The 26,815-nt window shown below is 41.6% G+C and overlaps 2 protein-coding genes across 2 annotated transcripts; both read left to right on the top strand.

Annotated features, from left to right (window-relative positions):
- The first annotated feature begins 457 nt into the window (after positions 1-457).
- On the top strand, positions 458-15,984 carry LOC118368452 (cell cycle control protein 50A-like). The gene is made up of 7 exons (XM_035752568.2): positions 458-959; positions 1,120-1,239; positions 13,306-13,413; positions 13,533-13,620; positions 13,936-14,079; positions 14,164-14,373; positions 14,681-15,984. The coding sequence occupies exons 1-7, from the start codon at positions 711-713 to the stop codon at positions 14,872-14,874; spliced, it is 1,113 nt and encodes a 370-aa protein (XP_035608461.1). The 5' UTR covers positions 458-710; the 3' UTR covers positions 14,875-15,984.
- A 391-nt stretch (positions 15,985-16,375) lies between these two features.
- Positions 16,376-26,006, top strand: LOC118368453 (cytochrome c oxidase subunit 7A2, mitochondrial-like). The gene is made up of 4 exons (XM_035752569.2): positions 16,376-16,541; positions 19,657-19,746; positions 25,490-25,574; positions 25,782-26,006. The coding sequence occupies exons 1-4, from the start codon at positions 16,524-16,526 to the stop codon at positions 25,835-25,837; spliced, it is 249 nt and encodes an 82-aa protein (XP_035608462.1). The 5' UTR covers positions 16,376-16,523; the 3' UTR covers positions 25,838-26,006.
- The last annotated feature ends 809 nt before the right edge of the window (positions 26,007-26,815 follow it).

The raw sequence follows: 26,815 nt of genomic DNA, 5'->3' as shown, positions 1-26,815 counted from the left end.
AGGGGAATTTTTGTTTGTTAGATATGCCAGAGGCAATTTCTGGTCCCAGTCAGCCCCTGCATGTACTGCATCACTGAAATCATATGAGGATAATCATAACAATAGTAATGTATACATCATCATGAGTAGCCTAGCTTTAGTTAGGTTAAAAAATAGAGGCCAAGTCTTTGAGTGCATGTATCCTCCAAAGATGGCGAGGGACAGTTCATATGATATGATGACATGTCCTGAAACACGGAGAGACACAATGAAGTGATCAATTCAAAATGATTGACTACACTGTTGTATAGGATTTATACAATCCTTGAACATTTTCTGTTCGAATGACTTCATAGTTTCGAACCTCTGCCTCACACGGGGAAGAAAAAAAAATCGGATGAATTTAGCCTCATTGGCTAGTGAGTGTCTTTTAAAAAAATTTAGCATTAAACGGACGTGCTACTCAACTGATCACGTGCAACGCCATTGGTTTAGGAGCTTCCTGATTCCATCTCATCCTTAGCTGCCTACTTTCGCAGTAGATCGAAATCCTCTCCAAAGCGGATCCAAAATGTTTGTATGTTTTAAGTGATTACATTTAATGTTACGTAACATTATAGAGAAGATAACTTTCGTTTCTAAGGGAATCAATCAATCCGCTTTCTCGCGACATAGCCAGCTGTCACTCTTGTTGACAGTGTGGATTATTTTGCTCGACGAGAACTGCAGCCATGATGGCGTCTAACTACAACGCTAAGGAAGAGGACGGGCACCAGCCTGCTGCTATTGGCCATGGAGGAGCAGGAACTGTCAAAAATAAAAAGCCGGACAACACTGCATTCAAACAACAAAGACTGCCCGCTTGGCAACCTATTTTGACAGCCGGCACTGTTCTTCCTGCTTTCTTTGTCATTGGTCTCATCTTTATCCCAATCGGCATTGGCCTATTCGTGACATCAAACAACATCAAAGAGTTAGAGGTAACGTTAACCAACTCGCAAGCCAACACAACAGGAAGTAGCCAATTGATTGTGTATGTATGTGTTAGCTCTGTTTGGCTAGCTATCTTTCAGTTCTTGTCTGTGTTTAGTGTATAACACTTATATACACATAAGTGTCATTGATCATTTTACTTTACAGATCGATTACACTGGTGTTGACATGTCAAGTCCGTGTTATAACTGCTCTCAAAGCTACAGTTGGAACAGCACAAAGCCATGTACCTGCTCTGTTCCCTTCTCTCTGGATCAACCATTTGAGGTAAGCTGAGCAGAACCTGCAACCTTTACGGTCCCCAAACTACTGTATAATCACAGTTAAAAGTGTAGGCTAATCATTCAATAATTGATGTTAGTGTTTGCAGAGCAAATCAAAGTTTATTTGTCCCATGCTCTGAATACAACTGGTGTAGACCTTACAGTGAAATGCTTACTTACAGGCCCTAACCAACAGTGCGATTTTTAAGTATTAGTTGAACAATAGATAAGTAAAGAAATAAGTACAACAGCAAAAAGACAGTGAAAAATAACAGTAGCAATGCTATATACAGGCACCGGTTAGTCGGGCTAATTTAGGTAGTATGTACATGTAGGTATGGTTAAAGTGACTATGCATATATGATAGACAGAGTAGCAGCAGTGTAAAAGAGGGGGGTGGGGGGTGGGACAATGCAGATATTCCAGGCAGCCATTTGATTACTTGTTCAGGAGTCTTATGTTTTAGGGGTAAAAACTGTCGAAGACTTTTGGTACTAGACTTGGCGCTCCGGTACTGCTTGCCATGTGGTAGTAGAGAGAACATTCTATAGGCTGTCTTGTCGGTGGTCAGGCCTACCACTGTTGTGTCTTTTGCAAACTTAATGATGGTGTTGGAGTTGTGCCTGACCATGCAGCTGTGGGTTAACAGGGAGTACAGGAGGGGAATGAGCACGCACCCCTGAGGGGCTCCAGTGATGAGGATCAGAGTGGCAGATGTTTTGCTCTCTACCCTCACCACCTGGGGTCGGCCCGTCAGGAAGTCTAGGATCCTGTTGCAGAGGGAGGTGTTTAGTCCCAGGATCCTTAGCTTAGTGATGAGCTTTGAGGGTCCTATGGTGTTGAACACTGAGCTGTAGTCAATGAATAGCATTCTCACGTAGGTGTTCCTTTTGTCCAGGTGGGAAAGGGCAGTGTGGATGCAATAGATTGCATCATCTGGATCTGTTTGGGCGGTATGCAAATTGGAGTGAGTCTAGGGTTTCTGGGGTAATGGTGTTAATGTGAGCCATTACCAGACTTTCAAAGCACTTCATGGCTGTGCACTTTAGTGCTATGGGTTTGTAGTCATTTAGGCAGGTTGCGTTAGTGTTTTTGGGCACAGGGACTATGGTGGTCTGCTTGAAACATGTTGGTATTACAGACTCAATCAGGGACATGTTGAAAATGTCAGTGAGGACACCTGCCAGTTGGTCAGCATATGGCCGGAGCACACATCCTGGTAATCCGTCTGGCCCCATGGCCTTGTGAATGTTGACCTGTTTAAAGGTCCTACTCGCGTCGGCTACGGAGAGCGTGATCACAGTCGTCCAGAACAGCTGATGCTCTCATGCATGCCTCAGTATTGCTTGCCTCAAAGCGAGCATAGAAGGGATTTAGCTCGTCTGGTAGGCTCGTTTCACTGGGCAGCTCGCGGCTGCGCTTCCCTTTGTAGTTTGCAAGCCCTGCCACCAATGTCCAGCCATTGTTGTTCCAAACACTCACTACCCATTTGGCAGAAGACATGATGAAGTCGTCTTTACTGGTTGAAAACTGGTCAGGATGTCTTATAACCAGATCCCGTTGTTGCAGATTTCAAAGTGCTATGTGTTCTCTTCTGCAAAATTCTCTATAGGGCAGAATTGGAAAACCTTACTGATCACACACAAATAAGGGGGGAGGAGGACTGATTTCCCCCAGTCCACAACAATGCATAAACTACATCAGGGAACCATTTTTGAGAGAATCTGAGAAATGTAGTTTTTTTTTGTATAGTTATCCTTTAATTCAGGTGTGTACCAGCCACACAGTGCACTAGTGATGATGTTCTCAAAACAAATGGCTACTGGATTTCTGTAAATAATTATGAATCTGTCAGGTAGGCAAATCTACTTTTAATTGCCTTTCCATCTACCTGAAAATGCTAAGGCCATCATTAGCATTGCTAATAACTACACAGTGGTAGACGTATAGGCCTTACGCGCACCTTACACAGCAGGGTTCGATATTCAGGTATATTTGCCAGTGCCAACTGAAAGCTACTGGCCCGAAAGGAAAAAACTAAATATATATTCTTGACCCATCCTGCCATGGGTCAAGATCTGACAGGAAAGCGAATGATATGTGCACCATTTCAATAGCAGGTGATTTATCTTTCATTTGCGGGTTGATCAAATAGCCTATACAGGGCTACCTTTTTTTGTATTTTTTTATATACATTTTTGTTTTAATAGCAAATACTGTTGACGAACCACATTCCGTACAAATTTGCGCAACCGTGGCATTCAAACGAGGCTGCAATGAAAACTAATGGGACTCTAGCAACTGTGTTGGCATCAAAATCTGGGGTGTGAACTACATTTCTATTCAAGCATTAATCGACATGGTAATGGTCCGATAGTATTGGAGAAAAGTAGAATTAACTGACCCTTCCGACGCTGTACATTAAATTGTGGCGTGTCATGACGTAATGTATAACTCATTCTGTGTCGTACAGCCTCCCTCCACCAGGTGTAGCATTTCTCTCACTGAATGCAGTCATTTTTTGCGTCATTGCAAGCCATCATGACTCTCAAAAAGCCGCAACAGCCGCCGTTTACTTCTGAAGATAACTTTAGCGCCGCCCCAAAAATCTGACTCAAATTTGACAACTTCAAATAGGTATGTAATGACACATTATATTTTTTTTAAATTTTATTTCACCTTTATTTAACCAGGTAGGCAAGTTGAGAACAAGTTCTCATTTACAATTGCGACCTGGCCAAGATAAAGCAAAGCAGTTCGACAGATACGACACAGAGTTACACATGGAGTAAAACAAACATACAGTCAATAATACAGTATAAACAAGTCTACATACAATGTGAGCAAATGAGGTGAGAAGGGAGGTAAAGGCAAAAAAGGCCATGGTGGCAAAGTAAATACAATATAGCAAGTAAAACACTGGAATGGTAGTTTTGCAATGGAAGAATGTGCAAAGTAGAAATAAAAATAATGGGGAGCAAAATAAATAAATAAATTAAATATAGTTGGGTAAGAGGTAGTTGTTTGGGCTAAATTATAGGTGGGCTATGTACAGGTGCAGTAATCTGTAAGATGCTCTGACAGTTGGTGCTTAAAGCTAGTGAGGGAGATAAGTGTTTCCAGTTTCAGAGATTTTTGTAGTTCGTTCCAGTCATTGGCAGCAGAGAACTGGAAGGAGAGGCGGCCAAAGAAAGAATTGGTTTTGGGGGTGACTAGAGGGATATACCTGAACGTGTGTATGTGTATATATATATATATATATATACTCTTTATAGTGTTTTATTTACTTTTTAGATGTGAAATAGTTGGACGGATAGGGATCCCCACACGGCTTATCTCCCTCTTTCTCTATCACGCAGCAGGTTTCGCTTCCCCACCTGCCATTTTGAAAAAGACCCTACGGAGCGCATAGCCTTCTTCAATTATGCAGAGGCGGGCAGCGTCAAGGTCTCCTCATTGATTTTGCTGGAAAGGGGAGAAATTGTGCTTTACAATGGTAATCATATTACAGTTGGCCTGAAAGCATTACGTTTTTTTTGGCCGCTAAAACAGCGCAATGTACAGAAATAAGTTAGCTCACAGTAGAAGGAACCCCCCCCCTCCCAAATGTATGCAACAAAAAAGTATGCGTTACCACTTTAAGAGTAATGTATCTTTTAATAAGCCTACACAATGGCATTTATGTATTGACATTCTCCCGACACACATCATCAATCAAATGTATTTATAATGCCCTTTTTACATCAGCAGATGTCAAAGTGAAAAACACACTAATAAAGTCTGTCCTTGTGGTAGCGAATCCATCTCCCTAATTTTAGATGTTGAGTTTAGGGTTGTCCCCGATCAACAAAAAAAAACCTTGGTCGATCGAAAAGAAGCCATCCACCCTTGACGTCAATGTCAGATTTTTCTTTTCACTGAATATCCTTCAGGATATTGGTTAGGCTACAATGAGGCTGTGGAATAATGTAGCCTAAATAAATAAGGAGTAAGCCTACTTTGCTCAATTGCGTACAGTATAGGCAGCAACTCCAAACACCCGCAGAGGTTGTGAAATACAGTATGAACAGAACACTCACATGTTGCGGTTCATTTATTGTTTAATTATTCAAGGGCCCCCTTCATTTATTTTTAATGTTATAAGTGAAATGCTTGAACTAATTTAATTATTTAGAGAGATCGATATAGAAGTAGCAATTGAAGAGAACTCTTTGGAGATTATGGGGCAATTATCAGACCAAATGTGGACACAACAGTTCACCTGATACAAGACTAAAGTTGGAAATGTATCAATATCACAGGCCTGCGCTTTGCCCTAATAAAAAAAATACATCAAATGTATTATAATCCACATTATAGGTAATGATTTACAGTGGAGCAAAAAAGTATTTAGTCAGCCACCAATTGTGCAAGTTCTCCCACTTAAAAAGATGAGAGGCCTGTCATTTTCATCATAGGTACACTTCAACTATGACAGACAAAATTAGGAAAAAAAACCCAAAAAATCACATTGTAGGATTTTTAATGAATTTATTTGCAAATTATGGTGGAAAATAAGTATTTGGTCACCTACAAACAAGAAAGATTTCTGGCTCTCACAGACCTGTAACTTCTTCTTTTAGAGGCTCCTCTGTCCTCCACTCGTTACCTGTATTGATGGCATCTGTTTGAACTTGTTATCAGTATAAAAGACACCTGTCCACAACCTCAAACAGTCACACTCCAAACTCCACTATGGCCAAGACCAAAGAGCTGTCAAAGGACACCAGAAACAAAATTGTAGACCTGCACCAGGCTGGGAAGACTGAATCTGCAATAGGTAAGCAGCTTGGTTTGAAGAAATCAACTGTGGGAGCAATTATTAGGAAATGGAAGACATACAAGACCACTGATAATCTCCCTCGATCTGGGGCTCCACGCAAGATCTCACCCTGTGGGGTCAAAATGATCACAAGAATGGTGAGCAAAAATCCCAGAACCACACGAGGGGACCTAGTGAATGACCTGCAGAGAGCTGGGACCAAAGTAACAAAGCCTACCATCAGTAACACACTACGCCGCCAGGGACTCAAATCCTGCAGTGCCAGACGTGTCCCCCTGCTTTAGCCAGTACATGTCCAGGCCCGTCTGAAGTTTGCTAGAGAGCATTTGGATGATCCAGAAGAAGATTGGGAGAATGTCATGTGGTCAGATGAAACCAAAATGGAGCTTTTTGGTAAAAACTCAACTCGTCGTGTTTGGAGGACAAAGAATGCTGAGTTTCATCCAAAGAACACCATACCTACTGTGAAGCATGGGGGTGGAAACCTCATGCTTTGGGGCTGTTTTTCAGCAAAGGGACCAGGACGACTGATCCGTGTAAAGGAAAGAATGAATGGGGCCATGTATCATGAGATTTTGTGTGAAAACCTCCTTCCATCAGCAAGGGCATTGAAGATGAAACGTGGCTGGGTCTTTCAGCATGACAATGATCCCAAACACACCGCCCGGGCAACGGAGGAGTGGCTTCGTAAGAAGCATTTCAAGGTCCTGGAGTGGCCTAGCCAGTCTCCAGATCTCAATCCCATAGAAAATCTTTGGAGGGAGTTGAAAGTCTGTGTTGCCCAGCAACAGCCCTAAAACATCACTGCTCTAGAGGAGATCTGCATGGAAGATGGGCCAAAATACCAGCAACAGTGTGTGAAAACTTTGAAGACTTACAGAAAACGTTTGACCTCTGTCATTGCCAACAAAGGGTATATAATAAAGTATTGAGAAACTTTTATTGACCAAATACTTATTTTCCACCATAATTTGCAAATAAATTCATTAAAAATCATACTGTGATTTTCTGGTTTTTATTTATTTTGTCTGTCATAGTTGAAGTGTACCCATGATGAAAATTACAGGCCTCATCTTTTTAAGTGGGAGAACTTGCACAATTGGTGGCTGACTAAATACTTTTTTGCCCCACTGTATATACAGTTGAAGTCGGAAGTTTACACCTTAGCCAAATACATTTAAACTCAGTTTTTCACAATTCCTGACATTTAATCCTAGTAAAAAAATCCCTGTTTTAGGTCAGTTAGGATCACCACTTTATTTTAAGAATGTGAAATGTCAGAATTATAGTGGAGTGATTTATTTCAGCTTTTATTTCTTTCATCACATTCCCAGTGGGTCAGAGGTTTACGTACACTCAACTAGTATTTGGTTGCATTGCCTTTAAATTGTTTAACTTGGGTCAAATGTTTCTGGTAGCCTTCCACAAGCTTCCCACAATAAGTTGGGTGAATTTTGACCCAGTCCTCCTGACAGAGCTGGTGTAACTGAGTCAGGTTTGTAGGCCTTTGCTCGCACAAGCTTTTTCAGTTCTGCTCACAAATGTTCTATGGGATTGAGGTCAGGGCTTTGTGATGGCCACTCCAATTCCTTGACTCTGTTGTCCTTAAACCATTTTGCCACAACTTTGGAAGTATGCTTGGGGTCATTGTCCATTTGGAAGACACATTTGCGACCAAGCTTTAACTTCCTGACTCATGTCTTGAGATGTTGCTTCAATATATCCACATAATTGTATTTCCTCATGATGCCATCTATTCTGTGAAGTGCACCTGTCCCTCCTGCAGCAAAGCACCCTCACAACATGATGTGTGCTTCACAGTTGGGATGGTGTTTTTCAGCTTGCAAGCATCCCCCTTTTTCCTCCAAACATAACGATGGTCATTATGACCAAACAGTTCTACTTTTGTTTCATCAGACCATAGGGTATTTCTCCAAAAAGTACGATCTTTGTCCCCATGTGCAGTTGCAAACCGTAGTCTGGCTTTTTAATGGCGCTTTTGGAGCAGTGGCTTCTTCCTTGCTGAGCGGCCTTTCAGGTTGTCGATTATAGGACTCGTTTGACTGTGGATATAGATACTTTTGTGCCTGTTTTCTCCAGCATCTTCACAAGGTCCTTTGCTGTTGTTCTGGGATTGATTTGCACCAAAGTATGTTCATCTCTAGGAGACAGAACGCATCTCCTTCCTGAGTGGTATGACGGCTGCGTGGGCCCATGGTGTTTATACTTGCGTACTATTGTTTGTACAAATGAACGTGGTACCTTCATGCGTTTGAAAATTGCTTGCAGGGATGAACCAGACAGGTCATGGCTGATTTTTTTTTATTTTTTAAATGTATTTATTTATTTTCCCCCCCATTATGTCAAGCAAAGAGGCACTGAGTTTGAAGGTAGTCCTTGAAGTGCATCATACAGGTACACCTCCAATTGACTCAAATGATGTCATGGCTTTAGAAGCTTCTGATAGGCTAATTGACATCATTTTCTGGAATTTTCCAAGCTGTTTAAGGGCACAGTCAACTTAGTGTATGTAAACATCTGACCCACTGGAATTGTGATGCAATGAATTGTACCGTAATTTCTGGACTATTAAGCGCACCTGAATATAAACCGCACCTACTTAATTATTAAAAAATATGTATTTTGTACATAAATAAGCCGCAGGTGCCTACCGGTACATTGAAACAAATGAACTTTACACAGCCTTTAAACGAAACACGGCTTGTAACAAAAATTAAACAGTAGCCTACCAAGTAAGTCATTGGTCACCATCTTCCTCCTCCTGTGCACTGAAACCACTGAAGTCATCTCCTTCGGTGTCAGAGTTGAATAGCCTCAGAATTGCTTCATCCGATGTTGGATCGTTTTTATTGTCGCTCTCGTCACTTTCATCCGGAGGCAAATTCCCCGCTGAGCTCATGCTGCCCCTTCAACACGCAGCAGTCCAGCCTTTCGAAACCCGTTGATGATAGTGGATTTTTGACAATGCTCCACGCTATCAGGACCCACTGGCAGACTTGACCATAAGTGGCTCTTCGCATGCGGCCCCTTTTAGTGAAGGATTTCTCCCCACTTGTCATCCAAGCCTCCCACTGAACACGGAGCACCACCTTAAATGCACGATTTACACTGATGTCGAGTGGCTGCAAATACTTTGTTGTGCCCCCATGAATCACAGCTGGAATTGAGTTTGTCTTCTTGATGGCTTCTTTCACAGAATCTGTTATGTGGGCCCTCATGCTGTCCAACACGAGCAATGCCTTGTTCTTGTGAAAGAATCCTCCCGGTCGCTTGCCATAACAATCCGTATGCCATTCATGCATTAGGCCTTCCGTCTTCCATCCTTTCTTGTTGACTTTCATAACAATTCCTCTCGGGAATTTTTCTTTTGGCATCGTCATGTGTTTAAAAATCAACATCGGTGGAAGCTTTTCTCCCGATGCCGTGCAGCTCAGAACACAGGTGAAGTGCGTTTTTTTTTCATGCCCAGTTGTTTTCAGCGTGACGGATGATTCGCCTTTCCTGTTGACAGTCCGAGTGAGAGGCAGGTCAAACGTCAGAGGAACCTCATCCATATTTATGATGTCGTGCGGGCCGATGGAATGCTCCTCTCTTTGCATCAGTGAATTTGCGGAAGTTTGAAACTTTTTCCTCGTAGTCGGGAGGGAGCTGCTGACACAGACTCATCCGTACCCTGATGGACAGGCCTTTACGTCTCATAAATCTTAGACACCACGATGGTCCACCTCTAAAATCCTCAAACTTCATTGCGGTGGCGATTGTTTTGGCTTTCAGTCGGATCTGCACAGTTCAAACACCTCTGCTCTCTCTGTGTTGACCCAGTCTTCAAGCTCATTTTCTAGTTCGGGCCATCTGCTTTTCTTCCCTCAAAGCTTTTGTTGTCAGTTCCTCACCCTGCTGTTTCCAACGTCTTTTCGTTGACTCATTAAGGCCAAGCTCCCGTGCAACAGCTCTATTTCCTTTTCCAACAGCCAGATCGATCGCCTTCAACTTGAAAGCTGCATCATATGCATTTCTCCGTGTCTGCCATGATGATGGTGACAAAATGACTACCGTAATCAGAATGATGGGAAGTTTGAGCGATTTACGTCACATTATGTGACTGTGCTCAGTTTTTTTGGCAGCATGAATCTTGTGAAAGCTGGACAAATCCATAAATTAGCCATGTCATTGTATAAACCATGAGGTTCAAAGCGTGGGAAAAAAATAGCGGCTTATAGTCCAGAAATTACGGTAAGTGGAATAATTTGTCTAAACAATTGTTGGAAAAATTACATGTCATGCACAAAGTAGATGTCCTATCCGACTTGCCGAAACTATAGTTTGTTAACAAGAAATGTGTGGAGTGGTTGAAAAACAGTTTTAATGACTCCAACCTAACAGTCCTAGAAAAATGATTGCTTGAGAAATTGCTCTTTGCTAAGAATGTTTTTTTTTTCTTTTTTTGGACCATTTTTAATTTAAAACAATCACAGTAATTAACTTAATTGTTTCCCAGAAATTATTTGATATTGAGCTTTTTAAAAACTGCTGCATTGGGCCTTTAACACCTAGGAAGCTCCACCTCAAACTCTCATTCGACAGCTCTCCAAACATTGTCAAAATATGCCCATTACTCACCAAATATGGATAGCTGAGAAACTACCTTAATTTACTCCCGTTACAGCCAGTATGGGGACTTCCAAAAAAGAGAATGTACAGTCAACTGGGAAAAATCCTATTTTGTATCTCTAATTTTAAACCACTCATTACTTCCACGTACAGGTCGAAGTCTACAACAGCTCCGTACATTGGAGGTGCCGAAGATGCATTTTCTCAGTTGGTTGTAATTTTTTTATTTATTTAGACCTTTTGGGGATGTACATACCGGGTGTAATGTGAGTAAATTTAAGATGGTTGCTCAGTGAAACGCCATATTTTGTGAGTAACGAATGCATTTTCACATTTCTAATGCTTGCAGAGCTGTCTAATGGGAGTTTGAAATCGGGGATTCCATACTCATCACCGTTGACATCTCTAACACTAACATTTATTGTCCATTTTAGTTACTCTTTATCGGCTCGGTTTAGAAATACTTGAAAGGTTCACCCATTTGAATGTTATATTGTTTTTGTGCATCTCTCAGCAATATTCTGTCGATTCACTGGGTCATTTCATGTGTGTCTGAGTTATTGACGTTCAAGCAGGCAGGAAACTGCCCGGTATGACGTAGCACCGTGATAAAGTTACTCACTACACTGGAAGTTAAAAGGAATAGGAATTTTAGATCACAAAAATGTGTATAATACATGTCAGATATTAATACTGCCTGATGTCATAACTCAGGAGGATGTCTTCTCTTGAATGAGCCTATTGATCATATTTTTTGCAATATTCCTACCTTGAGAAATGGGTCATTTAACAGCGGGTCTAGCACATTTTTCCTATCATCTGCCTCTTTAGTCCAGGGTGAATTGCATGGTGCCATTGCCAAAGATATTATTGAAAGGAGATTATGAAGGAATCCAATGAATGAACATAACGCCCCACCCAGCACTGTTAACCAATCGTGTTCATGTTGTCATTATTCATCACATGGTTGCTAAGATAATCGTCACGCAATCCCTTCACAAAGTGCCTTAGGGAAGTATTCAGACCCCTTGACTTTATCTACGTTATGTTACAGCCTTAACCTTAACCTAAAAATTATCAGCGATCTACAGTGGTACACACAGTACCCCATAATGACGAAACGAAAAAAGGTTTTTAGAAATGTTTGCAAATCTATTAAAGAAAAAACAGATTCCTTATTTCCAAAAGTATTCAGACCCTTTGCTATGAGACTTGAAATTGAGCTCAGGTGCATCCTGTGTTCCATTGATCATCATTGAAACATTTCTAGAACTTCATTGGCGTTCACCTGTGATAAATTCAATTGATTGGTCATGATTTGGAAAGGCACACACCGGTCTATATAAGGTCTCACAGTTGACAGTGCATGTCAGAGCAAAAACCAAGCCATGAGGTCGAAGGATTTGTCCGTAGAGCTCAGACAGGATTGTGTCGAGGAACAGATCTGGGGAAGGGTACCAAAAAATGTACGCAGCATTGAAAGTCCCCAAGAACACAATAGCCTCCATCATTCTTAAATGGAAGAAGTTTTGAACCACCCGACCTGGAAAATAGCTGTGCAGCTATGCTCCCCATCCAACCTGGTGGAGCTTGAGAGGAGAGAAGGAGAAACTCCCCAAGTACAGGTGTGCCAAGCTTGTAGGGTCATACCCAAGAAGGTGGTTCAACAAAGTACTGATTTAAAGGGTCTGAAATTTTATGTAAATGTAATGTTTTGTTAAAATAACATTTAATATATATATATATATATATTGTAAAATAAGGCTGTAACTTAATAAAATGTGGAGAAGGTCAAGAGGTCTGAATACTGAGGCGCTGTATGTCAAGAAAAGTGTATTTGTCGCGTATTTTAAAAAATAATTTTAAACGTTATGTCACGATTCCAAAGCTATACGATACTACAGATGGCAAGTTAATTATCTCATATCTTGGGAAATATTTGTAATGTTGTACTTCTTCTTGATGAGATTTGTGCTATTGTTGAGTTTTTGAGCTAGTGCCCAATAGACTCCTATTCACTCTTTAAAAGGGGAGTGCTCTTTGTCCCAGAAACGCTCAGAATGCACTCCTCTGTTAGGCACATCGATCTGCAGGTTGAACAGGGTGAGCGTTGTAAAAATCACCTAAACAAACTGCATTAACTAGCTTCGTTACATGCTTATATTGTCTTTGGTATTATTGTGTGTAGCTATGTTTGCTTGCTAGCCAGCCAGCCCATAGAGAGAGCATTGTATTGTGGATGTTGTAGTTGACTAGAGCTGCAACAGATTATTTTTATTTTTATTTTCCCCAATGCTAAAATGAAGAAAAATAATAGTTTGCAGTGTTTTTTTTAACACAAATTAAAATGAGTTATTTTTCCCCTTTTATTAGTCAGGCTCTTTCCTCAGAATTGATCATTACTATTTAAAACATTGTGTTGAAAGTTATTTCACAAACACAGCTTTTATAGGAGGATGTTATTGATTGCAGGAATTCCTTTAGACTCACCCAACCCCCTGCTCTTTCATCTTAGTGTTGCAATGTTGTTGCATTGTCTTATGAAGTCCTACTCTCTCATCCGATGAATAACTAAACTAATTCATTGGTCCTTAATCTGCAATTCTTCCCCTCTAGAGCAACGTGTTCATGTACTACGGATTGTCAAACTTCTATCAGAATCACAGACGCTATGTGAAGTCCAGAGATGACAGCCAGTTGAATGGAGACAAAGCTTCTCTGAAGGTATGTTTACAGGTGCACTTAGTAGAGAGAACACAGGCTTACATCCATTCAATGTAATGGTTAATTGTTTGATTTCAACAACGTGCAGTTGCACTGAAACATCTTGACACTCTTTACAGAGCCCCAGCAAGGAATGTGAGCCGTACCGCACCAGTGACGAAAAGCCTATCGCTCCATGTGGTGCAATCGCCAACAGCCTCTTCAATGGTAAGACCAGAGGGATGCATTTTCTCTTAGCAAATAGTTGTCCCATTTCCAGTACAGGAGTCAAGTAAAAATAATACACACTAATGCTCAACCACAATCTTATATTTTCCTGTACTTACTTACAATGCTATTTAGATATGTGCCAATTTGGGCCAACCCTTGTATATGGAGTCTTGTCCGCTTTTTTATTTTATTTTATTTTTTCAGGTTGAAGTGGTTTTGCTTTAGTTTACCATGTAGCACATCACTGTTGGTCTACTACTTAAGAGACCTGTCTTGCTGTTGATTGCCGTGTGGTACGGTTTTCCTCATCAGACACTCTGGAGCTGTATTACATTGACCCCAATGGCTCCAGAACTGCGATTCCTCTGGTGAAGAAGGGTATTGCATGGTGGACAGACAAGCATGTGAAGTTTAGGAACCCCGGTGGAAACGACAACCTCACTGTAGTTTTCCAAGGTGATTTGCGTACCATGCAAAATGATACAACTGCCTAGTAGCAATCAAATTATCATGACTAACTAGGCCTTTTTCCTCCTTCAGGTACCAGCAAACCTGTCAACTGGAGGAAATCTGTCTATGAGCTGGACCCTTCAGACCCTGACAACAATGGCTTCATCAATGAGGATTTCATTGTGTGGATGAGGACAGCTGCCCTGCCCACCTTCCGCAAGCTGTACCGCATCATCCATAAGAAGCCCAACATGACCCCGACTCTGCCCCTAGGACAATACATCCTGGAGGTCACCTACAGTATCCTTTTGAGAACTATCGCAATAAATCACAAGAGGTTCATGGCAGGCATATAGGTTTGTAATTGAGAGAACATTGCACATGGAAGGAATAGAGACATGAGTTTGTGTTCAGTTATACAGTTATTCCATTTAGGTTTACTAAATTGTAATTATATCTATGTCCAACTCCATCTTTGACAATGTTCACTATAGTTGATCTGTATAGTTTTTTTTTTATAGATCACAAGTTCTACACATGATACAAAACATTCACTGACCCATCTGTATCATTCTAGATTTCCTTTCCTTTAACCATATGTACTCAGATTATCCCGTGCGGAGCTTCGAGGGCAGGAAGCGTATGATCCTGAGCACCATCTCCTGGATGGGTGGCAAGAACCCCTTCCTGGGCATCGCTTACATCACCGTGGGCTCAGTCTGCTTCTTCCTGGGCATCGTCCTCCTCATCATCCACCACAAATATGGCAACCGTAACCACAGTGCAGACATTCCCAGCTAAGTCTTCCTAGTATGGAGACCGTACCTCCTCCCTCTGCATGCCTGGGTATAGCCACCACTGGTCTGGCCCTGCTCTGCTCTGGACTGCTTGCTGATTTAGCCTGGATGCACTGGTCTTTGTTTGTTCAAATGTTTGTGTTTTGTGTTGTAATGTTAGCTCACTCATCCCCACCTCCAGGGGAAGGCTGCAGTCTGGTGTTTGTTCAGAAGGTTGATACATTCAGCACATTCCAGATATATTTTGTGTAGAACTGACACAATTGCTGATCCTGAGACTATAGTCTGTTCTACAAAATATATTTCTAACGTTGTGCCCTCCTGAATAGGCTCAAGGTGTGTGTTGTAGAGTGAGTGACACCCTGTAAACTAATGGGATGAGACACAAGAAGGCTCTGGGAGCTTAGGATACTGTGTCTTTGTATGACATGACTGCTGAAATGGTTGCCTGTGTACCTTAAGTACATTGTGTATTTCTATTTATCCATATGTTGTCTCAAAGGAGAACATGTATATTATTTGAGCAATGCTTGTCATGATGCTTGTCATAAATGTCTCGATACTGAAGGATGTTTATATTTTTAACTACGTTCCACACTCATTATGTAATATGTCCTGCTGGTGAACGTACTAATGTATTTAATTTACATACATTGAGGCTTAAATGGGGAACAAAAGCTCATAGCCATGATGCTCTGCTTTGTTCGTAATGAGGGCCAACCATTTTAAGGGATAAAAGCAGTCAGATTTTACCAAATGTTCACATACAGATTGTATTGACTCTCACCAATTTGTTTGTCAATGTCTAATAGTTCAATGTATAATCAAAAACCTTTTTTACAAATTTTATTTGAAGGTTTTTATGGACCAATGCTACTGACTGTCTCTACGATGATGCTTGACTATCAACATCTATTTTAAAACAAATGTATCATTTCAATGTTGACCAAATGCTATGCATTTTACAAGTGTCACATTTTGTTATGCAGTTCCTACATTTTTCATTTGGTCATTTCTTTCAAAGCTAATTCTGCCTTTTTATTCTTTAATATGGTGTTGGATAATTTACTGATATTACAGATGTTAATAAATGTTATTGTTTTTGTTTCCCTCACCAATGGTGTTCAAAGGCAATTAAATGTAAGGTCCAGTCCTTGGTCTTGCCCTATAACAAAGTGTAATTTCCCACACACAGGGCTGCTCTCACAATTTACACATTTTAGATGTTACTGCCAGCCAGCAGCCTACTGAATGTCGGGCCAGGTTTTTCTACGTCTGCACGTAGAACACACAAATGCACACAGACACAAGATGGACCCAATATTGATATCTGATAGATGGGAACCGATTGGTGGAGATTTCACTTCACGACCAATGGATGGCTTAAATATACAAACTCCGCTACCCGGGGCACCGGACCATGCAAAACGAGCTCGCCCATTGTCACTCAATGTAAAACGTTTGCGAGCCTTGTGCTATCGAATAAAGATCAGAGTCCAAGCCTTCGCACACCAACCAATGAGCAGCCAGTGAACAAGACCGGAAATGTAGCAATTTTCTCGCCGCAAAGAATTTTGGGATATCACCGGAAGCAGTGGCTTGGTTTTCGAAGTGTCCTTGCGCACTCACCTCGAAATAAACACGTTTGCCAAAATGTACAAGCAACTTATGGTAAGTGTTCAATATTATGTGTTCTTACTTTTCATGGCTAACGTTACTGCAATTACCTGACATCTCAATTAACTAGCTAGCCTAGCTAGTTACATCAGGGTAGTTGGCTAACTAGCTAGCATTCTTAGGCTGCTAATGCTAGCTCTCACCGGTTAATTTAAAATGGATTGATAATCAAGGTAGACTTCTGATCTAAACACACCGTATTTTATTGTTAGTTTGATTTGCTACTAACGTTAGTAGCAAATCAATCAGGTCGACATAGTAAAAGCGTGCCCCTTAATCTCAACTACAGTGAGCAAATATTTACAGAAGTGAAAAACAGTGAGGGCAAATGTTAGAGGTCGCATAGGGGGCTACTAAAAGTCACATGAGAATAGTCACATTTCCATGTTTTTTTTTAACAATACGTTTTATTTGATCACAAGGTCATAAAGGTACAATCACTATGTATGCAATATCCACATAAATAGTTAGATACATCGGTACTCTAATTCTGATATACCTTCCACCAATCGGTCCCCATCCACACCAGATATTTTTCAGAACTTTTCTTATTGGTCAAAAGACCAGAACTGGGCCACTATTTTTTTGAAAGTGAAAAACTGACAAGCTCGTCAAAAACAACTGCATCGAAGTAGAGCGTTTGATATGACGGCCTGCATATGCGCAGTTCGGGGCGTAACGAACGTTACACCCGATGACGTGTTTATACGCATGAGTTTCGCTCGCCGACGTTGCCATGACATCGCCAACAAGCGTGATGAGGGATAAAATAAAAGTTCTCACACATTTATCAAGACAACAGTCCTGGTCCTCCCTACTGCCTCTGATCTGTGGACTCACTAAATACAAATGCTTTGTTTGTAAATTGTCTGAGTGGAGTGTGCCCTTGGCTATCCGTAAAAAATATATATATATATAAATGAATGGTGCCGTGTGGTTTGCTTAATATAAGGTGAAATTATTTATACTTCTACTTAAGTATCAAAAGTCGAAGTAAATTTGAGCAATTACATTTAATTGAGTACCTTTTCCACCACTGAGCAAAAGTAACACCTTTGTAGAGGTCATAGTAATTTCACACGATTTTGTCTCTATATATAATTTTGTCTGTAGAGGATGGTGGAAATGGATGGTTACAAACCTAAGGGGAGTAGGGAAGAATCTCTTAAGTTCAGCCTTACATGCTGACTACACCGGGCACGTGGATGGGGATTTTTGTCCATCCACACTAGATGCGATCAGGACACGCAGGCTGAAATATCAAAATGAACTCTGAACCAACTATACTGAACAAATCTAAATGCAACATGCAACAATTTCAAAGATCATATGAGGAAATCAGTCAATTGAAATTAATTTGCCCCTAATCTATGGATTTCACGACTGGGAATACAGATATGCATCTGTTGATCACATATACCTTTAAAAAGATGGGCCTCAGGATCTCGTCATGGTATTTCTGTGCATTCAAATTGCTATAGATTAAAATGCAGTTGTGTTTGTTGTCCGTAGCTTATGCCTGCCCATACCACGCAACGCAGCCGGTGAGGTCAGCGTGTTAGGTTATTCAATATCTTCAGAGTTTGTCTGACCAGGTCATTCTTTCCAAAGGCAGTTGCAAGGGGAGAGCATACGATAGCTCTCAACGACGTGGCCATACAGGATTTGGATTCTACGATTGCCCACTCTGGAGTTAGTCACGAATCCAAAACATATTACAAATGTTTGCAGCCCCATACTATTTCTGAAAATTAAGGAGCCCCAAACCCCCTAGTTCTTTTGATTTTGTGGATTTGTGGCTTTTTATTATTCCATATAAGCTCCGAGGTCATTGTGGCCAGCACCTTTAAAAATAGTTTTGGGTATAGCAATTGGGATACACCGTGAAAATGTAGGAATTCGAGTTGTATTTTTATAAAATGTATTCGACCCATAACTGATATTGGTAGGGTTGACCATTGTGTCAGGTTTTTCTTAGTAATTTCCAATTGCCGCATGAGATTTTCCTTGAGGTATGATGAGGTTGGCTTAACAGTAATTCCTAAGCATCTAAAATGATCTGTAACGATTTTAAACGGGACATTTAAGAGTAGTATTAGACAGTAGTCTTTGTAATTGGGTTCAGTTAACTTTTGCTTTAATTTAGTTTGTATCCTGAGATTAAGTAAAAATGTTAAGGACCAGTGGAATGGAAGCATCCGGTTCTGAAATTTATAAAAGCAAGTCTTCTGCACATACACTGCCTGTTTTGTCCTCTCTTTTCACTCCACTAATATTTTCATTGGCCCGGATTGAGATGGCAAATAGGAGCCCCAAAAGTGGGCCCACTAGCCTAGTTCCACGTTTTAGTGAGGAAATATTGTGATTGGTGGCCATTCATTCTTACTGAAGCACATGGTAAAGCATACAATACTTTTACCAAAGGAAATGAAATTGCAGCCAAATCCACATTTTCATAACGTTGCAAAGCGGTAATACCATTTTTTGTTGTTGTATAAGTCCGATGGGAACCCGTCAGGTCCAGGTGACTTATTAGTTTGCCTTGATTTAATAGCTTCTCTTTTTTTTCATTGGCACTTAGCTCTTTGACAAGTGTCTCTCTATCTCGAGAATCAAGAGTGTGTAATGAGTTTTTTTTATTTTTTTAAGAATTATTAAATTAAGGGAGTGTTTCCAATAGATTCTGATATAAATTAATGTTTTTAAACACTGTTTATTTCATTGTCACAGGTGGCCATACCATTACTGTCATTTATTTGTGCAATTGTATGCGATGCGGCTTATCGGTGTAGTTGTTGAGCTAGTATTTCACTGGCTTTTTCTACCTGATTCGTAACGTTAATGGGTCTTTCTATAAGTAATGGGGACATTGTGTGACATTAGGGTCAATGTTTCAAAATGTTTTGAAACAAAATAAGTGGAATATATATACAAATGAACCCATAACAACAACAACAACATAAGTCTAGGACTATACATCCTTTAAGCAGGGCTCATCTACTGTATCTAGCAGAAGAAGTAGCTATAGGCCACTAGTTGGTCCACATATTACTTCAGTAATCATTAACAAATATTTGTATCTTTTCCTGATCACCTGTTTTTTTTCCAGGGTCTTCAGCAGCTGTCCAGGCGGACTATCTCCAGTAGTGCCCGCAGACAGGTGGACAACATGATCAAAGAGAAGCAGAAGCTGTTCCAGGTAAGGCCTGGGTCGAGGCAAACGGGTGCCGATGCAGCCGAAAGTTCCCCTGAAGAGCAGAAGTAGAAATGTGGAACTGAACACCTGTCTCCCGAAGCTCAAATACTGTTTTCAGAAGTTAACAATTCTATCCTGGTTTAGTTTTATTTACCTAATTTGACAGTCAATATGTGTTGAATCTTGTTTGACCAGTATTGGTACGGTAATGCTAAGGTTAAAGTTGGCACTTTATTCCCAGGTTCTGGAAACAGAATCTTGCTTCCCCCCCTTTGTAGCCTGAAAGATAAGTATGTGGTTGCTCATAACGTTCACTCATAGTTTGGGCTGGACTAACACATTTTTGCATGCAGTATGATACGTAAACGGGCATCAGCAAAATCAGACTTATGGTATTGAATGCTTTTCTGATTCTTGTCTAACCTCTATTGTGTCCACAGCTGGCACTCACTCTGCCTTAAAAATCATAGAACTAAAGCAATGACTGCTTCTCTGCAATTTGTTGTTGAAATGCATTTTAGCCTAAGAAATTCCTGACCCTTTTGTATTAGGTTCAGTTATAACATCTCCCAAGCAGCACCTTGCTCTCCAAGAAGTAGCTAAAACCCATTTTAGTTGTTTTAATTGGGGTTATATACAGTGGCTTTCACCCCCTTAGCATATTTCCTATTTTGTGGCTTTACAACCTGGAATTAAAATTAATTTTGGGGGGGGTTGAATCGTTTATTTTACATTTACATTTTACAGATGCAAAATATTTTTCTGAAACAAACAAGAAATAATAATACTGTTAATACTTTGTAGAGCCACCTTTTGCAGCAATTACAGCTGCAAGTCTCTTGGGGTATGCTTCTATAAGCTTGGCACATCTAGCCAATGGGGTTTTTGCCCATTCTTCAAGGCAAAACTACTCCAGCTCCTTCAAGGTGGATGGGTTCCTTTTGGTGTACAGTAATCTTTAAGTCGTACCACAGATTTTCAATTGGATTGAGGTCTGGGCCATTCCAAGACATTTAAATGTTTCCCCTTAAACCACTCGAGTGTTGCTTCAGCACTATGCTTAGGGTCATTATCCTGCTGGAAGGTGAACCTCCGTCCCAGTCTCAAATCTCTGGAAGACTGAAAGACTGAAACAGGTTTCCCTCAGGAATCTCCCTGTATTTAGCACCATCCATCAGTTCTTCAATTCTGACCAGTATCCCAGTCCCTGCTGATGGAAAAACATCCCCACAGCATGATGTTGCCACCATCATGCTTCACTGTGGGGATGGTATTCTCAAGGTGATGAGAGGTGTTGGGTTTGCGCCAGACTTAGCATTTTCCTTGCTGGCCAAAAAGCTCCATTTTAGTCTCATCTGACCTTCTTCCATATGTTTAGGGAAGCTCCCACATTCCTTTTCGCAAACACAAAACGTGTTTGCTTATTCTTTTCTTTAAGCAAGGACTTTTCTGGCCATTCTTCCATAAAGCCCAGCTCTGTGGAGTGCTTGGCATAAAGTAGTCCTATGAACAGATACTCCAATCTCCGCTATGGAGCTTCAGCACCTTCAGGGTTATCTTTGGTCTCTTTGATTAATGCCCTCCTTGCCTGGTCCGAGTTTTGGTGGGAGGCCCTCTCTTGGCAGGTTTGTCGTGGTATCAAATCAAAGTTTATTTGTCACGTGCGCCGAATACAACAGGTCCTTAGTAAAGTGCTTACTTACAGGCTCTAACCAAATAGTGCAAAAAAGGTATTAGGTGAACAAAAAGGTAAGCAAAGAAATAAAACAACAGTAAAAAGACATGCTATAAAAAGTAGCGAGGCTACATACAGGCACCGGTTAGTCAGGCTGATTGAGGTAGTATGTACATGTAGATATGGTTAAAGTGGCTATGCATATGATGAACAGAGAGTAGCAATAGCGTAAAAGAGGGGGTGGTGGGACACAATCCAGATAGCCTGGTTAGCTAATGTGCGGGAGCACTGGTTGGCCGGCCCAATTGAGGTAGTATGTACATGAATGTATAGTTAAAGTGACTATGCATATATGATAAATAGAGTAGCAGCGGTGTAAAAAGAGGGGTTGGGGGAGGGGAGACTCACAATGCAAATAGTCCAGGTAGCCATTTGATTACCTGTTCAGGAGTCTTATGGCTTGTGGGTAAAAACTGTTGAGAAGCCCTTTTGTCCTAGACTTGGCACTCCGGTACTGCTTGCCATGCGGTAGTAGAGAGAACAGTCTATGACTGGGGTGGCTGGGGTCTTTGACAATTTTTTAGGGCCTTCCTCTGACACCGCCTGGTGTAGAGGTCCTGGATGGAAGGCAGCTTAGCCCCAGTGATGTACTGGGCCGTACACACTACCATCTGTAGTGCCTTGTGGTCAGAGGCCGAGCAATTGCCAGGCAGTGATGCAATCAGCCAGGATGCTCTCGATGTTGCAACTGTCAAACCTTTTGAGGATCTCAGGACCCATGCCAAATCTTTTTAGTTTCCTAAGGGGGAATAGGCTTTGTCGTGCCCTCTTCACGACTGTCTTGGTGTGTTTGGACCATTCTATTTTGTTGTTGTTGTGGACGCCAAGGAACTTGAAGCTCTCAACCTGCTCCACTACAGCCCTGTCGATGAGAATGGGGGTGTGCTCGGTCCTCCTTTTCCTGTAGTCCACAATCATCTCCTTAGTCTTGGTTACATTGAGGGATAGGTTGTTATTCTGGCACCACCCGCCAGGTTTCTGACCTCCCTATAGGCTGTCTCATTGTTGTCGGTGATCAGGCCTACCAATGATGTGTCGTCAGCAAACTTAATGATCCTCAACACGGGAGCAACACGGGAGCTCCAGTGTTGAGGATAAGCGTGGCAGATGTGTTGCTACCTACCCTCACCACCTGGGGCAGCCTGTCAGGAAGTCCAGGATCAAGTTGCAGAGGGAGGTGTTTAGTCCCAGGATCCTTAGCTTAGTGATGAGCATTGAGGGTACTATGGAGTTGAACGCTGAGCTGTAGTCTATGAATAGCATTCTCGCATAAGTGTTCCTTTTGTCCAGGTGAGAAAGGGCAGTGTGGAGTGCAATTGAGATTGCATCATCTGTGGATCTGTTTGGGCGGTATGCAAATTGGAGTGGGTCTAGGGTTTCTGGGATAATGGTATTGATGTGAGCCATTACCAACCTTTCAAAGCACTTCATGGCTACGGACATGAGTGCTACGGGTTGTAGTCATTTAGGCAGGTTGCCTTTGTTCTTGGGCACAGGGACTATGGTGGTCTGCTTGAAACATGTTGGTATTAGACTCAATCAGGGGCATGTTGAAAATGTCAGTGAAGACACCTGCCAGTTGGTCAGCACATGCTCACAGTACACGTCCTGGTAATCCATCTGGCCCCGCAGTCTTATGTATGTTGACCTGTTTAAAGGTCTTACTCACGTCAGCTACGTGATCACACAGTCACCCGGAACAGCTGAAGCTCTCATGCTTGCCTCTGAGCGAGCATAGAAGCGATTTAGCTCATCTAGGAAGGCTCGTGTCACTGGGCAGCTCGCGGCTGTGCTCCCCTTTGTAGTCTGTAATAGTTTGCAAGCCCTGCCACATCCATTAAGCATCGGAGCCAGTGTAGTATGATTCAACCTTAGCCCTGTATTGATGCTTTGCCTGTTTGATGGTTCGTTGCAGGGCATAGCAGGACTTCTTGTAAGCCTCTTGTAAGCTTCTTGTAAGCCTTCTTGTAAGCCTTGTAAGCCTCAGTACCTTGAAAGCGGCAGCTCTACCCTTTAGCTCAGTGCGAATGTTGCCTGTAATCCATGACTTCTGTTTGGGGTATGTACGTACAGTCACTGAGGACGACGTCCTCGATGTACTTATTGATAAAGCCAGTGACTGATGTGGTGTACTCCTCAATGTCATCGGAAGAATCCCAGAACATGTTCCAGTCTGTGATAGCAAAACAGTCCTGTAGTTTAGCATCTGTTTCATCTGACCACTTTTTTATAGACCGAGCCACTGGTGCTTCCTGCTTTAATTTTTGCCATCCATTTACCAAATGAATGGCGAGGGATAGCTTTGTACGCGTCTCTGTGTGTAGAGTACAGGTGATCTAGAATGTTTTTCCCTCTGGTTGCACATTTAACATGTTGATAGAAATTAGGTAGAACTGATACGTTTCCTGGCATTAATGTCTCCAGCCACTAGGAGTGCTGCCTCTGGGTGAGTGATTTCCTGTTTGCTTATTTCTTTATACAGCTGACTGAGTGTGGTCTTAGTGCCAGCATCTGACTGTGGTGGTAATTAAACAGCCACGAAAAGTGTAGCTGAAAACTCTCTAGGCAAGTAGTGGCCTGCAATTTATCACAATATGCTCTACTTCAGGCGAGCAAAATCTAGAGACTTCCTTCAATTTCTTGCACCAACTGTTGTTTACAAATATGCACAGACCCCCCCTCGTCTTACCGGAGTGTGCTGTTAAATCTTGCCGGTGCAGCGTATATCCCGCTAGTTGAATATCCATGTCGTCATTCAGCAGCGATTCCATGAAACATGGGACATCAAAAACTGTAATATCCTGTTGGTAGGATATTCGTGATCATACCTCGTCTAATTTATTGTCCAATGATTGCACGTTTGCGAGTAGTATTGATGGTAATGGCAGCTTTCCCTCTCGCCTTCTCCCGGTCCTGACCAGGCATCCGGCTCTTTGTCCTCTGTATCTGCGTCGCTTCCTCTTGCAAATAACGGGGATGTCGGCCCTGTGGGGTGTTTGGAGAATGTCTTGTGCGTCCTCCTTGTTGTAGAAAAAATCTTAATCTAATCCGAGGTGAGTGATCGCTGTCCTGATATCCAGAAGCTCTTTTCTGCCGTTAGATACGGTTGCAGAAACATTATGTACAAAATAAGTTACAAATAATGCGAAAACAACCCACATAATAGCACAATTAGTTGGGTGCCCATAAAACTGCTGCCTTTTCTTCCGGCACTATTTTACTGCCACCACTAACAGACCTGTACCCAGGTGCCATATTCTTTCCATTTTTTTTTTTTAATAATGGATTTAATGGTGCTCTGTGGGATGTTCAAAGTTCCTGATATTTTTTTATAACCCAACCCTGATCTGTACTTCTCCACAACTTTGTTCCTGACCTGTTTGGAGAACTCCTTGGTCTTCATGGTGCTGCTTGCTTAGTAGTGTTGCAGTCTCTGGGGCCTTTCAAAGCAGTTGTTCTGTAATATACTGAGATCATGTGACAGATCATGTGAAACTTAAAGTCCACCTGTGTGCAATCTATTTGACTAATTATGTGACTTCTGAAGGTAATTGGTTGCACCAGATCTTATTTAAGGGCTTCATAGCAAAGGTCAATAATATGCACTCACCACTTTCCTGTTTTTAATTTTCTCTAATTTTTTTCATTTCACTTCGCCAATTTTGACTATTTTGTGTATGTCCATTACATGAAATCCAAATAAAAATCCATTTAAATTACAAGTTGTAATGCAACAAAATAGGAAAAATGCCAAGGGGGATGAATACTTTTGCAAGGCATTGTATGTCCCACTGAATATTTGGGGCTTTGCCAGGTCTAATTATAGTGCTGTGCTGATGAATGAAATGCATCAACAAACATATTCAGGTGGTGCCATTTTTTTAAATACCACTGCCACCACCAACAGACCTGTACCCAGGCAGAATCATTTATCTTTTGGTTCATGTATGTTGCTCTATAAAGGGCTTGTCAGTTTTCTGAATGCCGGATGATAATTTCCTCTTTGTGCAGGCAGATAACGGGATTCCAGTCCATCTGAAGGGAGGAGCCACGGATGCTATTCTGTACAGGCTAACAATGGCCCTTACAGTCTTTGGTAAGTGCATTAACCTGAAATTGGACATGTGAAATTGTACAGCCCTGATTTAACCCACCTTGAAGTGTTAATGGCATCTTTACGGCAGTTGATCAAGTAATCTTGACTAGAGTCATGTCTAACCACAATCAGTGGAGTCCAATGCCAGTTTCACACACATTTCTTGCTTTGCCTGTTATTTTAAAAATCTTTCCTATCTCTTCACAGGAAGTGGATTTGTCGTGTATGAACTCCTCAATGCAGCCATGCCCAAGAAGGCATGAGTGCCCTTGTCCATGTCCATCCCTACATTAATGTTCTCTGTTGTGCAGATGTATGATCTGGGAGATTATTTGTCCTGTCAATAATGCCAATATGTTTCATGCCTGGGATCAATATTTATTGATTGTACAATTAATGTACCATAGATAATAAAACTACAATACGAAGTCATATCCATGTGTATGTCTTCTTTTTAAAATCTCAGTACATCTGATGTTGTCATAAACAGACAGCTTTAAAAAAATATATATATATATTACTGCTCAAAAAGATGAAGGGAACATTAAAATAACACATAATAGATCTGAATGAATGAAATATTCTTATTAAATACTTTTTTCTTTACATAGTTGAATATGCTGACAGCAAAATCACACAAATTATCAATGGAAATCAAATTTATCAACCCATGGAGGTCTGGATTTGGAGTCGCACTCAAAATTAAAGTGGAAAACCACACTACAGGCTGATCCAACTTTGATGTAATGTCCTTAAAACAAGTCAAAATGAGGCTCAGTGGTGTGTGTGGCCTCCACGTGCCTGTATGACCTCCCTACAACGCCTGGGCATGTTCCTGATGAGGTGGCGGAAGGTCTCCTGAGGGATCTCCTCCCCGACCTGGACTAAAGCATCCGCCAACTCCTGGACAGTCTGTGGTGCAACGTGGCGTTGGTGGATGGAGCGAGACATGATGTCCCAGATGTGCTCAATTGGATTCAGGTCTGGGGAACGGGCGGGCCAGTCCATAGCATCAATGCCGTCCTCTTGCAGGAACTGCTGACACACTCCAGCCACATGAGGTCTAGCATTGTCTTGCATTAGGAGGAACCCAGGGCCAACCGCACCAGCATATGGTCTCACAAGGGGTCTGAGGATCTCATCTCTGTACCTAATGGCAGTCAGACTAGCTCTGGCGAGCACATGGAGGGCTGTGCGGCCCCCCAAAGAAATGCCACCCCACACCATGACTGACCCACCAC

Source organism: Oncorhynchus keta, chromosome 35, assembly GCF_023373465.1.
Source record: "Oncorhynchus keta strain PuntledgeMale-10-30-2019 chromosome 35, Oket_V2, whole genome shotgun sequence".
NCBI lineage: Eukaryota > Metazoa > Chordata > Actinopteri > Salmoniformes > Salmonidae > Oncorhynchus > Oncorhynchus keta.
Note: the sequence above shows the minus strand (reverse complement) of the source record. Positions and strands in the feature narration are given on the sequence as shown.

What these genes read in the sequence shown, in the direction of transcription:
- LOC118368452 (XM_035752568.2), top strand. Translation starts at nt 711, where the DNA reads ATGATGGCGTCTAACTACAACGCTAAGGAAGAGGACGGGCACCAGCCT. An exon ending in CTCTGGATCAACCATTTGAG is followed by an intron (nt 1,240 to 13,305) that starts GTAAGCTGAGCA and finishes CTTCCCCTCTAG; the next exon opens with AGCAACGTGTTCATGTACTA. An exon ending in CCTCACTGTAGTTTTCCAAG is followed by an intron (nt 14,080 to 14,163) that starts GTGATTTGCGTA and finishes TTCCTCCTTCAG; the next exon opens with GTACCAGCAAACCTGTCAAC.
- LOC118368453 (XM_035752569.2), top strand. An exon ending in AGAAGCAGAAGCTGTTCCAG is followed by an intron (nt 19,747 to 25,489) that starts GTAAGGCCTGGG and finishes CTCTTTGTGCAG; the next exon opens with GCAGATAACGGGATTCCAGT. An exon ending in AATGGCCCTTACAGTCTTTG is followed by an intron (nt 25,575 to 25,781) that starts GTAAGTGCATTA and finishes ATCTCTTCACAG; the next exon opens with GAAGTGGATTTGTCGTGTAT.